General features: G+C 32.5%; 1 protein-coding gene across 1 annotated transcript; it reads left to right on the top strand.

Moving 5' to 3' along the window:
• Positions 1-7,730: 7,730 nt before the first annotated feature.
• Positions 7,731-17,020, top strand: LOC107946348 (DNA-directed RNA polymerase 1B, mitochondrial). The gene is made up of 19 exons (XM_016880622.2): positions 7,731-8,851; positions 9,482-9,712; positions 9,796-9,929; positions 10,026-10,092; positions 10,211-10,269; positions 10,467-10,584; positions 10,882-10,995; positions 11,200-11,331; positions 11,421-11,837; positions 12,262-12,312; positions 12,832-12,902; positions 13,491-13,575; positions 14,245-14,397; positions 14,481-14,555; positions 15,063-15,152; positions 15,254-15,301; positions 15,505-15,619; positions 15,721-15,824; positions 16,288-17,020. The coding sequence occupies exons 1-19, from the start codon at positions 8,036-8,038 to the stop codon at positions 16,396-16,398; spliced, it is 2,991 nt and encodes a 996-aa protein (XP_016736111.2). The 5' UTR covers positions 7,731-8,035; the 3' UTR covers positions 16,399-17,020.
• The last annotated feature ends 1,058 nt before the right edge of the window (positions 17,021-18,078 follow it).

Here is an 18,078-nt window from a genome sequence, read left to right as displayed (position 1 = left end):
GGGAAATGGAATTTCGGAAGCGGGATTTTATAAAATGGCGGTATTTTTTTAAAGTGAAATTATTTTTGTGGCGTTTTCTTTAAAAACGTTTTCTTTAAAAACGCCACTATTGCTTACTTTTAGCGGCGTTTTTTATAAACACGCCGTAAAAGTTTTTTCATTTTGAATAAAACTATACCGTTTTGCTATGCTATGTTAAAATGGGGCTATTTTTTAAAAGTAAAATTATTTTGTGGCGTTTTTTACAAAAACGCCGCTATTGCTTACCTTTAGCGGCGTTTTTACGCAAACGCCGCAAAAAATTTTCATTTTGAATAAAACTACACCGTTTTGCTATGCTATGCTAAAAGGGGGCTATTTTTTAAAAGTAAAATTATTTTGTGGCGTTTTTTACAAAAACGTCGCTATTGCTTACCTTTAGCGGCGTTTTTATTTTTTCATAAAAACGCCGCAAAAAATTTTTCATTTTGAATAAAACTACGCCGTTTTGCTATGCTATGCTAAAAGGGGCTATTTTTTAAAAGTAAAATTATTTTGTGGCGTTTTTTACAAAAACGTCGCTATTGCTTACCTTTAAAAAAATTTCATTTTGAATAAAACTACGCCGTTTTGCTATGCTATGCTAAAATGGGGCTATTTTTTAAAAGTAAAATTATTTTGTGGCGTTTTTTACAAAAACGCCGCTATTGCTTACCTTTAGCGGTGTTTTTAACGCCGCAAAAAAATTTTATTTTGAATAAAACTACGCCGTTTTGCTATGCTATGCTAAAAGGGGGCTATTTTTTAAAAGTAAAATTATTTTGTTGCGTTTTTTACAAAAACGCCGCTATTGCTTACCTTTAGCGGCGTTTCTCATAAAAACGCCGCAAAAAATTTCATTTTGAACAAAACTACGCCGTTTTGCTATTCTAAAAATTTTTTATTTTGTTTTTTATAATTTGATTTATTTTTGCGGCTTTTTTTTATAAAACGCCGCGATTTCATTTTGAACAAAATGACGCCGTTTTGCTATGCAAATTTTTTTTATTTTTTACTAAATTGATTTATTATAAAAAACGCCGCTATTTCATTTTGAACAAAATGACACCGTTTTTCTATGCTAGATTTTTTTTTTATTTTTTTAAAATTAATTTATTTTTTGCGGCGTTTTCCATAAAAACGCTGCAAAATATTATTTCATTTTGAACAAAATGACACCGTTTTGCTCTGCTAAAAATTTTTTATTTTGTTTTTATAAATTGATTTTTTATAAAATAAAAAAAAACAAGTACTCTTAAAATAAATATATATTGTATATTTTAATAAGAAAACAAATGATAAAATAGTTGTAATTAATTATTAAGTTAGAATTATCTAAATTAAATAATTACCTATATATCCATATCATTTTTATTTCATTTTTATTTTTGTATTTTTTTCTTATAATTTGGTCCTCTCCAAAATAAATAATTATACCTAAATATCCATATCAATCTATTACTTTTTTTAACTTATTTATTAATTCTATTTAAACTAATATTTAAATATATCAAATGGTTTAGATTAAATTTTTTTAAATATAAAAGCATTAATTAATTGTATAAAATTTTTATCATTTAACAAATCTCAAGTAAACCCTAAATTAACCATTCAATACATATAAAGTCTATCTATTATATATCTCTTAAATAATTTAAACTATACTCATAATTTCAATATATTTGATTTATTATTATCTCTTTTACAATTATATAAGAATATATTTAAAATATAAATTAAAAAATAATTAATCTAAACCCAAAACCTTAACTCGACCCCTGAATCCCTAAACCTTAACTCCCTAACTCTTAACCCCTAAACCCTTAACCCCTAAACCTTAAATCCAAACACTTAAATCGTAATCCCTAATTCATAATCCCTAAATCCATACTCCCTAAACCTTAAAATATGAACTCCTAAACCGGCCTTAAATACTAAATTAATCATATACATTAAACTAAAAACCCTAAACAAATTTATTATTATCTCTTTTACAATTATATAAGAATATATTTAAAATATAAATTAAAAAAATAATTAATCTAAACCCAAAACCCAAACTCAACCCCTAAATCCCTAACTTTTAACCTCTAGCACGTCTAACCCCTAAACCCCTAACCTTTAAATCCCAACCCCTAATCCATAATCCCTAATCCATAATCCCTAAAGCCATACTCCCTAAACCGGCCTTAAATCTTAGATAAATCATATACCCTAAACCAAAAACCCTAAACAATTTTATTATTATCTCTTTTACAATTATTTTAAATAATAGTATTTTAATTTTTCCATGTGTTTTATTTCAAATTATTTCTATGTGTCATTATTTTTTTGGCCGCTAAATCCCCGAAAGCTCACAAAACGGCGTCATTTGGCTTATGTTTTTTTACTGCGCTTTCTTAAAAACGCCGCTAAATCCCCGAAAGCCCACAAAACGGCGTCGTTGGGCTTATGTTTTTTGCAGCGCTTTCTCAAAAACGCCGTTAAAGCCCTAAGCATTAGCGGTGCTTTCTTAAAAACGTCGCAAAATCCCCAAAAGCCCACAAAACGGCGTCGTTGGGCTTATGTTTTTTTGCGGCGCTTTTTCAAAAACGCCGCTAAAGCCCTGACCATTAGCGGCGCTTTCTTAAAAACGCCGCTAAATCACCAAAAGCCCACAAAACAGCGTCGTTGGGCTTATGTTTTTTTGCGGCGCTTTTTCAAAAACACCGCTAAATCCCTGACCATTAGCGGCGCTTTCTTAAAAACGCTGTTAAATCCCCAACAGCCCAAAAAACGGCATCGTTGGGCTTATGTTTTTTTGCGGCGCTTTCTCAAAAACGCCGCTAAATCCCTGACCATTTGCGGCGCTTCCTCAAAAACGCCGCTAAAGCCCTGACCATTAGCGGCGCTTTATTAAAAACGCCGCTAAATCCCCAAAAGCTAAGAAAACGGCGTCGTTGGGCTTAGGTTATTTGCGGCGCTTTTTGGAAAACGCAGCTAATGCTTATTTTCAGCGGCGTTTTCCATAAAGCACCGTTAATGATCAATATTTAGTGGCGTTTTTTATCCAAACGCCGCTAAAAGCCTGTTTTGGTGTAGTGAATATGACACTTATTTGTTCTTGCTCATAGATACGTTGACTAGAAGGATTTAAAGTTTCACATATCAACTTCCTTTTAGCTAGATATTCACTGATGGTGAGATTCCGCTTCTTTTGGGAGTGGAGAGTATGCCTTAATTTGAGATTTTTGTATGTGTACGAGGTGCACATAGCCTGGTGATAGCATTCCAAATGGCTAAAGAGGCACTGTGACCAGTGAAATGAAGATAAATGCTATTACTAATAGTAGTCAAAAGCGAAGATGCCAATAACTTGTCTTATTGTATATAGAGCAAAAACTCAGGGTTTTCAATTAACTTTCCATTCTCTCATTGAGCGATCTAAGCTGGAATCTCCATTGTGCCTGGAATATATCCACTCAAACCATATGCTTCTATAATCGAGATGATTTGATGTTTCCATAAAATGTAGATGGTATTAGACAAAAGAACAATATCTACTATCTGAAAAGAATTAAGAAACTAGAGTGTAAACCATTACTAGACTTACCATTCGCTTGAGTTGTTAAACCTGTAGCATCTCTTTCAGCGAATGTAGGATTACCACTTGTTGGGCTAGACTCATCATGTGGACCCATACAAAAAGAAAATATTGTTATAACCATAATCAGTTTATGTAATAATCCACCAAGAACTAAAGAAACGAAGCATCAAAGAGCATATACTACCGGTATAAAGATAAAAAAAATTGTCAGTTATTCCATCAGATTTTGGGCCTTAGTACATTTATTTCGTCATAAATACTAGTAATTTTTTAATATATTGGTAATAAAATTTCATAGTTAAATTATTATATTTTATATAATTGTCTTCACTGATTTTTACATTAAAAGTAAAATGAACAAATCAAATATTAACTCATTGATTATCTAAGATTTAATTGATAGTAAGCTGTATCATATGGGTGGATTATGATTGCACGAAGATAATTTATATTAATAGGTAATCCAAATTATCCAGAGTCTAAGGAATCAAAATGAGCGATTAATTCAATGAACTATTATGTCATCTATCAAGTTCAATTAGGGAGATAACTTGTCTTGGGTATTAAAGTGGATGACTTCCCAAAAAATAAAGTCATAGGTGTAATTGTTTGGATTGACAACACATGAGATATGATCCATGTTGAATTTATCTTAAATCTGTTTATGGATTAATTCACCTGTGACATTCATAAGATGGCTTACCTCAATCCTGAGTAAATAGCTGACTATGCGTATGTAACTCATATACTTTGAGATATCGAAAGCCTATGCTCAATCAATATTATAGCTGAAAGCTAGTATGTTGGGTATATGTCTTATGTATGACGTGACTTCACCTACGATAGTGAAATTCATAGTTTGATTAAAGAGTAAATGACATTCTTTCACTAGTATTGCATGGATTATGGAAAATAAATGTGGACACAAGTGTCATTCAAGGACAAATTATTGTTATTACTATTTGTTAGTAATAATCTTTTTAATCGTGGAAGATGTAACGGTGACCATAATATAAAATAAGATCATATTAGGTGAATGAATATAACACAAATAGGTTAAAGATATCCTATGATTGTGGCCCACTAATGACAAGATCATTGGATAAAGCATAAATCAAAAGTGCTTTCATAATGGTATGCAATGGAGAATTCAATCATGGTATTTTTAGTAGATTGACTTCATAGCTAAATAATGTGGTAATTAATTGATAGAGTTAAAATTTAATTGCAAATGATTTAAGTCCTAATTATATATGTCTAATTGGTCCATCTACTAACACAACACAACTCTGTATGAATTGCAATTAAAACCACTATGATAAATGAATGAAAGCGATGAAAGAGAAATAGATTGCATGAATTACTATCTGCAATAAATCTATTTTGTCGATAGGAATAAGAGTTGACTTGATTGTAATTAAATAAATGAGTTCAAATTGAATATTAAATTAATTACTCCTCACAGATTTACTGAATAGGAAGAATTAAATTTATTTACTTATAAATTCTAATATGGTAAAATCGTCATGACTTTTACGATATTAAAATCAGGTTGAGAAAATAATTTAATCGAATTTATTACTTTTTTGATAATTATACGAGCTTTTTTTAATTTAAAACTAGACTGCGCATTTAATTGTACCCAGTACATGAAACATTAAATAAGTCCTATACCAGGTAGGGTGGGTGGCACAATAGGTACGGGAAACCTAGTGTGCGCCACCCACTAGGTACAACCTTAAGGGGAATATGTATTTTTTATTAAAATATTATTTTTTTCTCTTCTTAGTAGAACTCTTGTGATTTCCCCCTATATAAAGGAGCTATGGGTAGTCGAAAAACAGACTAATATACATGGATATTCTATCAAAATTTAGGAAAAGTTATTTACCTAAAAAATAAATTATAAATTCACGAGTATTTGAATTATTGTTTTTTTTTTCAAATTTGGTTTACCATAGAGAAAGTAAAACTTTCCCCACTAAAAAGCTATTGTTTTTATTCTGTGTTCAGTTTGAGATAAGAGCCTACTCTTTTAGCAATCTAAGGGTTTAAAGATAGCAGAGAAAATCATTTTGTAGAAAGTCAAGAATCAACAAGTCTCACTAGTTTAAAAACACATGCACTAAATTTGGTAAAATTTATTACCATAGATAACACAACAAAAGTTCAATTTTATGAAAATTTTTAAAATTCTATTGTGCGATAAAATTGTTTTCACAATCAATTTTTCCAACATCAGACCACTCCAATGATCACTAAATCCTACTCCTAATCAAGTTTGCAATGTGAGTCTGGTCTCTTTATGATCAAAACAAGTAGATATTTAGAAAGATTCAAGATAAAACTAAAAACTAATAAATTTATCATATTACTCCAAAGATCACTAAATATTACTCCATATCAATTTTGTAACATGAGTTGGATCTTTCTGTGATTGAAAAACAAATAAATCTTAATAGGAATTTTGAGATCGATAAATAGAAAAGAGAAGAAGAAAAACACAAAAGTAAAAAAAATTTAAACCACAACCCATTGAATGAAACACAAACCAAACAATTAAATCAAAGAATACAAAATGATTGCAATGAACGTATAAAACCAGATCAAGCAGTAAAATCAAGATCAATACTAGATAGACTAACCAAACATAGTTTGATTTAGCTGATAACATTTGAAACAAACACTCAATCTCAATTCATCACTCCTTAAGCACAACTCTCAATATGCTTCAATCGTTGAACAATTCAATGACATAGTACGTTCCCACTAGTGATTGGAAAAGCTCTAATACCATGATGATAGTTCTTAAGCATGATGAGAAGACTCAATAATTTAACGTGAAAGAATGCAAGGAAAAAAGAATATGGGAGAAGAAAAACAAATAAGAAAGAAGCAGGCTGCTTCTTTTATTAAACCAACTTTAATATTTAAAAAACTACGACAAACTTATTTATAATATATTTGGTGCAGTTGAAAATCCAGAGAATTTAACCGATCTAGCAACCTCCTAATCAATTTTCTGTTTAAGCTGATTCTCAACTGTAAAACGAACTTTACAAAATATAACAACATATAAGACATATTTAACACATTTATAAAATACACTATACTACCCACCCACCCTATTAGCTCTTAAATTAATGATTTATTTTTTATTACTGATAAATCACACTAATTATTTTATATTAATAATTATCACTCGATTATTTTTACAGTGGTTATATTTTGTTAACATTAATAAATTAGAAGTACATAGAAAAGTGCGGAGTATTAAAATTATGATTCTAGAAAGAGTAAATACTGAATTATATTCAAACAACAATGACATTGAAAAAAGATAGAAAATTATTTTAATCGATGATAATGTAATACTATTATATTTATATTTTAAAATTTAATTTTATTCAAATTATTTGTAAGTTTTTTAAAAAAAAATTCCATGACACTAAAATTTAAGTTACTAAATAGTTGTTAATAAAAAATACTTTGATTTTGTTTAATAGAAATTGTATAAGTAAATATATATAATTTTATTATTAAATACTACAAACTTAATATATTTTATTTCTTATTAAATAATAAAAAATGTATATTTACGTGTAACACAAATGATGAAAGAACTAATATCTATTACGAAGTACAATTGCATTGTAAAGTAAGGGCGTGTTTGGTTTTAGAGAACATTTTATGTTTTTATTTTTTATTTTCTGAAAATTGGAAAATATGTTTAGCTAATTATTTTCAATAATAAAAATAGTGAAAGCACGTATTTTTCAAAATAGAAATAAAAAAACAATTTATTTAAAATGTATTACAATTGTAAAATAAAATTTAGTTAAATTAAAAAATTTAAAAAAATAAAAAAAAAATAAAAAATTGAATAATTTTAAAGTATAAAATGAAGGTTAAAAAATCAATTTCAAACTTTTAATCAAATCTATTTTGTTCGCGACAGTGATGTTATCTGTTTTACACCCAAGCCTTCTGAGCTGTTAGGGCTTAGCTTCAAGGGCATGACCCGTTAACTAAGCGTTGGGCTAATTAGCAGAGCGTAATGAGTTAATCCAAAAATGAAAATGGGTGGGTTATTAAATTTAAACCCATGGGAATGGAATTGCAAACTACAGAGAAAAATCATAGGTTTTTAGGAGGGTTTAAAGGCGGCTATCCGTCTCTGCGAACAAAACACCCTCCTCCCCCTGTCACGTCCAATCTCCATATCCTTCTCTTCTAAGATCCTCTCACCCTTTCTTACAATTTCGAATATTTCATTGCATTATTTCCCCCCCTCTTTTCTTCCTTTATCAACCCCTCTAAAATTTTCCCACTTCTTTCATTTATTTCGTAGACAAAACGAGAAAGGAAAAATCCTAGAGAAAGCTTTGAATTGTAGGCATTCCTTGTACACGAAAGCGACATAGCTCAAACATGTGGAGAAGCTTACTTAAACAAGCTTCCCATGCACACAAGTCTAAATTTGTTCCTGAATCATGTACTTCCTCGCTTTCGTCATCTTCTTCTACAGGGTTTTGTCAGACTTCTGCTTTTATCAATAAATTCAGACCTTCCAAGGCCATAAACCATGGTTTTTCTGGGTGCCCGCTTCTGGGTTTTCGAGAAAACTATGTCTTTCCCTCGCAAAAGGATTGTTTGGGCAGATTCGGTTTCTCCCACTCAGGTAACCCTTTAACTTTTTCTGGGAAATTTTGGAACTTCAAAGGGTATGCAAGTGCTGCTGAGGCTATTGTTTCTAATGAAGACGACCTTTCGGGTTCTGAAGAAATCAATGAATTAGTAGAAGCAATGATCAAAGAAGAGAGGAAAGAGTCTTTTTCAAAGCAACCAAAGATAATGGTAGGAGGAATGGGGGTGGCGAAGTACAATACGTTGAAGAGGCGGCAAATAAAGATTGAGACTGAGGCATGGGAAGAGGCAGCTAAAGAATATCAAGAATTAATAGCGGATATGTGCGAGCAGAAGCTTGCTCCCAATTTGCCTTATGTTAAGTCATTGTTTCTTGGTTGGTTTGAGCCATTGAGAGATTCTATTGCTGCTGAGCAAGAGGTGTGCAAGGGGAATTTTAAGATAAGTCATGCTGCTTATTTTAATGAGTTGTCAGCGGATATGATGGCGGTTGTTACAATGCACAAATTAATGGGGTTGTTGATGACTAATACTGCTGGAACTGGGGGCATTAGGGTCGTTCAAGCTGCTTGCCAGATTGGTGAAGCCATTGAAAATGAGGTGAGGAGGTTATAATTCTTCAAGCCAGTGAATTTGTTCTCTTGACATAATATGTGATGTTTATGGTGGATGAAATTTAAGAGAACTATGAGCTTTTGTTAAAAATTTCCAGTTGATAACATGATCTATATATATTTATATTAGTGCTGGAGTTTATGATATTCTGTTGTTGAAAATATCCATGTCCTAGTAAAGTAGAACTTACTTAAAGGTTCAGTCTTGTGATTGGTGGGACTGTTTCTAAATTTAAAATGGTAATTGGTCACATAGGAATGGTTTGTCTTTCATAGGACAGTGCACTCTGGAAATGAAGTTGGAGTTGAGATTATCAGCACAATTTTGTTTTCTGTTTCGCAGGATAGAATTTATGAATTTCTGGATGATATAGATTCAGGCAATTTTAAGTATATGGGGGTTAGGAGATTGGTTATTGTTAAAGCAAGTTGGGCGTGAAAATATGAAGTTTGAGATTAACATTGTCCCCCCTCTCCCCCCCTTCTGTTTTTTCTGAATGATGCGAGATAGATGTACTTATTTTAGATTTATAACATAGATTTGTGCCTTATGCTAAAGGAGTATTTGCTATTTCTTGATGAGAACTTGTTTATGGGTGTTTCATATGTGGATCAGGCCAGGATACAGAAGTTCTTGGAGAAGACAAAGAAAAAGAACACAACAGATAAAAAATCTGTCATTGAATCTGAACCTGAGACCACTGAACAAGGGAAACTGGCCAAAAACGAGGAAAAGCTGAGGAAAAAGGTGACTCAGTTGATGAAAAAGCAAAAGGTGCATCAGGTACGGGAAATAGTGAAGGGACGTGATACTTCAAAGCCTTGGGGTCAGGAGGCACATGTTAAGGTATGCGATTGTTGCAGTTGAAAATAAAATCTGTTCTGGCCATTGTGTGTTCATGATGTTATATCATGGGGTTACCATTATAGGTTGGCTGCCGTCTGATTCAGTTATTGATGGAAAACGCCTACATACAACCACCAGTTGATCAGATAGGAGATGGCCCACCGGATATTCGCCCTGCATTTGTACATGCTCTAAAAAATGTCATCAAAGATGGAAAGTAAATAGTCATCTCCTCTCTCTCACGTTTGACTTATTCTTCATTCACATATAACTCACAATAGAATTCTTATTTTTTGTGTTTATCCTTTACCAGCAAAGGCAGTAGAAGATATGGTGTTATTGAATGTGATCCACTAGTTCGCAAAGGACTTGAGAAAACTGTAAGTAGTCTTTAATAGATGGCACTTAACAAGCATTCCATTCATAAACAATAACCCCCTTGAATAAATTTCTCTACTTGAAAGCATATGGATAAACTAATATCGCTTGTGCAAGCAGGCTAAGCACATGGTCATTCCTTATATGCCGATGTTAGTGCCTCCACAAAACTGGACAGGGTATGTTCTCAAGGTCCTATCTTTGTACAGTTTATTCCCTCTACTCATTCAGATACACTGACAGCTTGGTACAAAATTTTCCCGCTTATGCAAATATCTTCATATGTCAACTTGAAAAAGCTATATATATATATGATTATTGTCCCACTTGTTCAGTTCCTATCCAATCACTGAAGAACTTTGTGATACTTTGGCAGGTATGACCAAGGTGCTTATTTGTTTTTACCATCATATGTCATGCGGACACATGGAGCAAAACAGCAACGTGAAACTGTTAAAAGAACTCCAAGGAAGCAATTAGAGCCTGTTTTTGAGGTTTGAAATCCTTGAGATTTATATTTATATCTCTATGTTCTGCACTTCTAAGTGTTGGCTTATTTCATTTAATTTAATATGTAATTACATATTTTATTCATTTTTTACGAATATTTATTAAATATTATATTGTTATTTTTATATAAGATTGCTGTTTTAATTATATAATTGAATAAATGTATAAGTTTGCGCTTAAAAATGAGAACAGTTCTGATAAATTGTTGTCACTCACCAACTTTATATCACTGTTCAGTATAGCCTCTTGTTACAATGATTCTATTATTTCTCATGCATCAGGCCCTGGATACACTGGGGAACACCAAATGGAGGATAAATAGAAGGATTCTTGGTGTAGTAGACAGATTATGGGCTAATGGAGGCCGTCTTGCAGACTTGGTTGACCGTGAAGATGTGGGTACATGCCAAATAAGTAGAATTTGATTTTCTTGTGCTGGTTTATATTATCTTTTATTCATTATTTTTTGTTTCTGAGGAGAGATAATTTGTTTTCTTGTGAAGTCCACTGTTTTATTGCTTATTGAATATTAATTTGCTCTTTCTTATTTTTCAAGTTAATGATCTTCCATCACCTATTAATTTTTAAATTTTAAATAGGTTCCTCTGCCTGAGGAGCCAGACACTGAAGATGAAACAGAAATTCGGAAATGGAAGTGGAAGGTAAAAGCTGTTAAAAAGGAGAATAATGAAAGGCATTCACAGCGGTGTGATGTTGAACTTAAACTTGCTGTAAGAAGCTGCCTTAATCAGTTTCATTGACTTTCTGTCATATCATGTTTTTAATATTGCACGTTAACTTTATTTTCTATTGGAGATAGGTGGCTCGAAAGATGAAAGATGAGGTTGGCTTCTACTACCCACACAACCTTGATTTTCGAGGCCGAGCATACCCTATGCATCCGTACCTAAATCATCTTGGCTCTGATCTATGTCGAGGTGTCTTGGAGTTTGCAGAGGGACGTCCCCTTGGTAAATCAGGCTTACGCTGGCTGAAGATACATTTGGCGAATTTATATGCTGGAGGAGTGGACAAGTTGTCCTATGAGGGTCGAGTAGAATTTACAGAGTGTCATTTGGATGATATCTTTGATTCAGCGGACAGACCTCTTGAAGGAAAGCGCTGGTGGTTAAGTGCAGAGGACCCTTTCCAATGCTTGGCAGCATGTATTAATCTCTCTGAAGCTTTGAGAAGTTCCATACCAGAGGCTACCATTTCGCACATGCCTGTCCACCAGGTATTTTTCCCTTAGCAAAAATGAAAAGTAGATGCTGAATTTCTTATTTCTCTGTTAATTCTTTGGGTTTTTAGTCAAGTGCTTCTAGAAACCAACACACATGAATTTATACATAGAAACACCTTTGTGTGTACTTTCCTACTCTATAGATTTTGGAGGTTTTCTCCTTTTGAGGATGCAATACCCTCTATCTAGGATTTATTGAGATCATTATCACTGTATTAAAAGATGAGACTGTTTGCTTCATGTGATTGATAGATAGTGCTAACTGCTAGAAGTGCTGTTTTTTATGTGATGTTATTGCCACTATAGCTGTATTCTCTGGTGTTCATGATCATTTTGATGAACCATGCTCCGAGGGTTTCATTGTATTTCAATTGCCTGAATCATAATATTGGGTTTTTATGTCTTAATCTTCTGCAAGGATGGTTCGTGCAATGGTTTACAACACTATGCTGCATTGGGAAGAGATAAGGTAATGCGCTTTTCTCTTAGTCATATTTCATAGAGATATTTTATCCAGCTTAGCCAAATTTGGATGTTTCAAACTGTTTTCCTTATACTAAAAGCAGAAAGCATAACTATTGATACTTTCAATAATCCAATTATGCTTTTAACTTTATTGTTAATTAGAATTTAAAGAAAGATTCAATCAAGGTTTTGGGTCTGGCTATAGAGGGGAAGAGATTTGAGGGATCTACAAAATGTTCAAGTTCAACTACATTCCATACATGGATTATTGATTCTTAAATGTGGTTTTTCTTAATATCTGGGTATCTCTTCATTCTCACTTGTTTAGTAGAATGGCTTCTTCACTCGTAGCAAGTGAAAAGTCATTAAAGTTTGATTAAATACGGTAGCCTGTGTTTCTCCATGTTAACTGAATGTCCAGCTTGTATATATAGTGAATGAGTGATTCAATTAGCTTAAATCTGGATGAATACCTTTTTTTTTTTGTTCTTTGGTATGTTAATTGAACTGCTTTGGCTTTCAGTTGGGAGCAGCTGCAGTGAATCTTGTTGCAGGGGACAAACCAGCTGATGTGTATTCAGGAATTGCTGCCCGGTAAGTCTAACTTCCTCTCTCTAGTTCTCTCCTGTCTCCACCACCCATGCTCGGCAGGAGACTCAACAATTTTGGTTTATATGTAAATGCTAACTAAAGAGGCTTCATTACCCTGGTTTGATCATTCTAACCTCTTTGATTTCCGAAGGCTAAGATCAAGGTCCTTTACTCTAAAACCCTCAAAATTTTCCAACCGTTGCCCTCCTAATTTCCAAGCGGGTAGACTATACCTGAACTATGCCCTATAGCAATATCTGTCTAAGTAGTATGGATTCAAAATATAAACTACAATCCCTATTCTGATAAGGTTACTTCACGCTTTTGCTTTAAACCGTGGCAAATTATTAACCTTTGAATGCAAAGGCAAACTCCAATTCTGACAACTAAGGCACATTAATGAATCCATGTATTTTTGTTAACAATCTGGTCCAACTAAGTGTATGGATCACTCATTTTACTTGATCAGATGAATGGTTTTGCCAGGTTTCTGCAGTGCTTCAGAATTTATACAAAAATCATCTTGGTATATTTTTACCAAAAGCTATATTCTCTCATTGACCTATAACTCAATTTGCAATTCTGGTGTAGGGTTCTTGATATTATGAAGAGAGATGCACAGGAAGATCCTGCAACAAATCCTAATGCGCTACATGCACGGCTTTTAATCAATCAGGTTTGTTTCATTTCCTTCTGTTACGGTCCTGAGTTACTGATCAAGTCACTGGATGGTTTGTAGACAAACTGTTTGACTCAGTGGGGCATTTCCCCTTGTTTCTGTTTCTTCCACGCGAATATCCTATGATGAATATGTGGAACTTGTCAAAGGGAATTCCATACCTTAGACTTGTTAAGAGAGAGTCTTAAACCTCTAAATATTGGAATAATTCCTTAATTTTATTGCTATCACTCAGCATCTTAAATAGAGGTTACATAGGTTTACTCTTTTGAATAGAAGACTTATAAGCCAAGAAAATTAAAACAATGACTCTAAATAAAGAAAGACTCCTAATATCTCTCTAAAATACTTTTAATTATAAAATATCTCCTGAAGATATCAAATACTCATAAATAAAATCTCCTTATACTTCTAATAAAATAATAACCTGATCTAATAATTAATTGAGGACTAACACCTTCTGTTGGCTGAAAAGAGGAAAATGATGATCTGGGAAAAATGTTATACTAAATAGGTATGTGGGATTCTTCTATTATCTAATTTGTGCATTTGGTCAACTGAAATTGCAATGCGTGTACTCAGGCGGTTAGTTCCTGGTGTAAGGAGTTTCATTGCTCACACTTGTGTTTATCTTATCACTGATCCTTCACTATTTCAAATCTTTAGGTTGATCGGAAGCTGGTGAAGCAGACTGTGATGACTTCTGTATATGGTGTTACTTATGTTGGTGCACGTGACCAGATCAAGAGACGGTTGAAGGAGCGAGGTGCTGTTGCAGATGATACACAGCTTTTCGTTGCATCTTGCTATGCAGCAAGAGTGAGGAATTTTCTTGTGTGTGCATGTATGCATATCATTGTCTGGTTTTGTGTATTAACTTGATTGTTTTCTTCTATGTTCAGACCACCTTGACTGCCCTAGGAGAGATGTTTCAAGCTGCAAGAAGTATCATGGGTTGGCTTGGTGAATGTGCAAAGGTCAGTCATTTATTGTTTTATTGTTTTCTTTTGGTATTTATGTGGTTGTGAATATTGCTAATGTTTTCTGACTCTGAAGTTGGCAAATGGCTCTTCTACAAACAGATTTATGAATTTATCATACATGCAAGAAGGCTAGAAAAGTAGAGAATAAAAGAATAGAAAGAAATGTTCATTGGTTTGGCACATTTATTTCTAGACTTAAAACCTAAGTGCTTAATGTTCGTTGAAACTGGTAATAAGTACTTTAAGGGAATTTATGAAAATCTTTATATTGGCTATACAATTGGTGACAGCTTCTGGTGAAAATTAGTGAAGTAATTAAGAATGAGAATCGAACTACTAACACAATATCTAATTCAGTTGGTGATTCCTACTAACTTGTTTTTATGGCGTTGTTTTGACATGCATTCCATCTTGATTTGTTTGATATATGTGCTCTTTATTTTGTATTTTCCTATAATCTTTCTTGCATACTTCCACATGCTGACAGATGAATATAAACAGGTTATAGCTTCTGAGAATCAGCCAGTGCGTTGGGTCACTCCACTTGGTCTTCCGGTTGTACAACCTTACCGGCAATTAGGGCGGCATCTTGTAATTGTCTAAGACTTTTATGGAACTTTGAAATGGGAAATATTTTACTATGCAAAAATGAAAACATTAACAAAAATTCTAATATCTTTAATTTGATGCAGATAAAAACTTCTCTTCAGGTGTTGACTCTACAACGAGAAACTGACAAGGTACTTTTCTTCCATTATCTGTGCCCTTTTATGGTTGCTGAACAAAGGAAATGATTGTCAAATTTTCTAGGATTTTATATCCATGGCAATAAACCATTTTCTTGATCTCCCTTGACAGTGCAATTTTAGATTTGCTTATGTTCATAACCAATTTGCTATGTTGCCATGTGTAACTTTTAATTCTGTTAAAACTGTGATCGTAGGTCATGGTTAAGCGGCAGAGAACCGCATTCCCCCCAAATTTTGTTCACTCCCTTGATGGCTCCCATATGATGATGACTGCTGTTGCCTGTAAAAAGGCAGGCTTGAATTTTGCAGGTATGTAGTGAGTTTTTTCCTGTAGTGACTTTTAGTGCATCCATGCGTTCATATATTTGCCCATCTGATGAAGTCTAAATTCAATGCTTCTGCCGTCACAGGGGTCCATGATTCATACTGGACACATGCATGCGATGTTGATGAAATGAATAGGATACTAAGAGAAAAGTTTGTTGAACTCTACGAGGCACCAATATTAGAAAATGTAATGTATCTCTGATTCTGCACTCTTTTAGAATTTATATTGATGCTTGGATTATTTTAGAGGCTTTCCTTGTGAAATGTGTAGTATATCGGCCAAATTCAAGTTTAAAAAAGAAAGAAAGAAAAGAGTTAAGAGACACTGTCAAATTTCTAAGATCTTCCATGCCTTTCTCGAATTTCCATTATGATGATTTCGTTTCATGTTAAACACATTAATGGAAAAGGTAATATAGAAATGGCATATTGGGATAACCTTGTATTGGTATGGAGGTGAATATCTGCAAACTGGTTATATATTTGTGTATATAACATGAACAGTCTTGTATATCCAAGTTTCATTCTAATTCTCATGTATATTCGATAGATGGTGGAAAACAAATTTCTCAACTGATATAACATTTGTTATGTTTTCTGGGTAATGTTTTCTGCTGATTACACGATGATGGTCGAATTTTTGGTTACAGTTATTGGAAAGCTTTCAGAAGGCCTTCCCTTCATTGAACTTTCCACCGTTACCTGAGCGAGGGGACTTTGATCTTCGGGAGGTTCTGGAATCTCCCTATTTCTTCAACTAGCTGGATGAGCGACTTATGATGGCAATCATATATATTCTTTCACCAAAGGGATGAGATTGTGAAGTGGCAAAGCTCCTTTTTTCCACCTCATTAAAGAGTAAGGTCTGAAGTGAATGCATCAACAATGGGCTTGCTAACAACAGCCATTACCCCCTGTGGGCATTTTTGTACATATGTTATACAAAATAATCAATTAGGAGGTTCCCTTCAAATTTATTGTCCCATGGCTGAAGTTGGGGCGTTGGTCCGCTATATTTAAAGGATTCAAAGAAATAAACGGCGCCAATGGTCTTGAAACTAGGCTGTTCAATTTAAGCTATACAGAAGTGATTGAGGAAGTGATCGAGAGCAAGAATGGGAACTTCTATCAAGCACGTGGATCAGCAGAGTTTTTTTTCCAATTATTGGAGCAACAAACCATAGCAGCCCTGGACGCTGGTCTTTCCATTGATGACCAGGCTCATTCAAGTGTAATTATGGGCATCATTGGTGTGTGTGTGTTCTTTGTTCCTCTATTGTATATTCCACCTGTGACTCAGTTTTCTGGAATGGTGGTTGTTCCTTTGAAAAAAAAAACAGTTTATTTGTTATAGTAAAAGAGGTTTAAGTTAAATTTTCTTCATTTGTTAAGATCATCTACTTCACTTGCTGATTTTTGTTGTTAGAGTCCAACATTTTCATGATGAGAAATGGTTGGCTGATGCTTATCATCTTTTCTTTGTGGTCAAAGCTTATAATCATGTTTGTTTATTCCAAATTTGTCCAAAAAAAAAAATATTGAAGGGAGGTTATTTATTTATTTTTTCACTTCATTCGTGTATATCAAATTCAGATATTTGTGTTAGTAAAATAATGCTTCATATGATCTGAAAAAATATATTTTAATTTTGGTTTTTGAAAATTAAAGAACTCATTTGTTAAATGAAAATGGAAATATACTTTTAAAAATGTACATATGAAAATAAGTTCCCTTAAAATTTTAAATAATTTATTTTAGATCTTTTTTTAACTAAACACTTTCAATATTCAAAAGAATAAAATCAACCATGAAATTTTAATTTAAATAAATTTCAGAGTTCATACGTTTGGTAAGGTAGGAGTTTCATTAGTGGGAGAGCAATTTTCGTGTGTAGTATAATAAAATAACTTTCTCAAAAAATGTGTCATTCCCTTGGAAATTATTTTCATTTAAATAATGGTGTAAAGCAACTTTCTCATATGGTTGGAAAGTAAAACTTTAGGAAGAAATTTATCTATTTTTATTTATTTATTTTCATTATTTTTATACAATATACTTTTCTAGCTACAAAATCATAAAACTTATTTAATTTTAAATTTATTTTAAGCAAGGTTGAATTAAATTTTAATTTATATTTAAATTTAATCATGTATTATTTTTTAGAGTAATGTATTAATTTTTTATTTAAAATAAATAATATTTAAGAACAAACAAATATAACTTTTGTTAATAATAAATATGATTAAAAAATATTTATTTAATGGGTCTAACTTCAAAAATTACTATAACATTTTCTACTAAAGTGTTTAATGAATTAATTTTATGGATATAACTTTTACAAAATTTTAATCAAATATTACATCAAAAACTTAAAAATTTGAATTATAGTTGATTGGAAAGTAATCTTGTTTCATTGGTGTCTGGCTCAACTTCACCCACAT

This window comes from Gossypium hirsutum, chromosome D12 (assembly GCF_007990345.1).
Source record: "Gossypium hirsutum isolate 1008001.06 chromosome D12, Gossypium_hirsutum_v2.1, whole genome shotgun sequence".
Classification (NCBI taxonomy): domain Eukaryota; kingdom Viridiplantae; phylum Streptophyta; class Magnoliopsida; order Malvales; family Malvaceae; genus Gossypium; species Gossypium hirsutum.
This window is presented reverse-complemented; position numbering and strand designations above follow the sequence as displayed.

Coding starts and splice junctions, on each gene's coding strand:
- LOC107946348 (XM_016880622.2), top strand. CDS start 8,036: ATGTGGAGAAGCTTACTTAAACAAGCTTCCCATGCACACAAGTCTAAA. Junction 8,852..9,481: donor GTGAAGCCATTGAAAATGAG/GTGAGGAGGTTA, acceptor TATGTGGATCAG/GCCAGGATACAGAAGTTCTT. Junction 15,825..16,287: donor AGGCACCAATATTAGAAAAT/GTAATGTATCTC, acceptor TTTTGGTTACAG/TTATTGGAAAGCTTTCAGAA.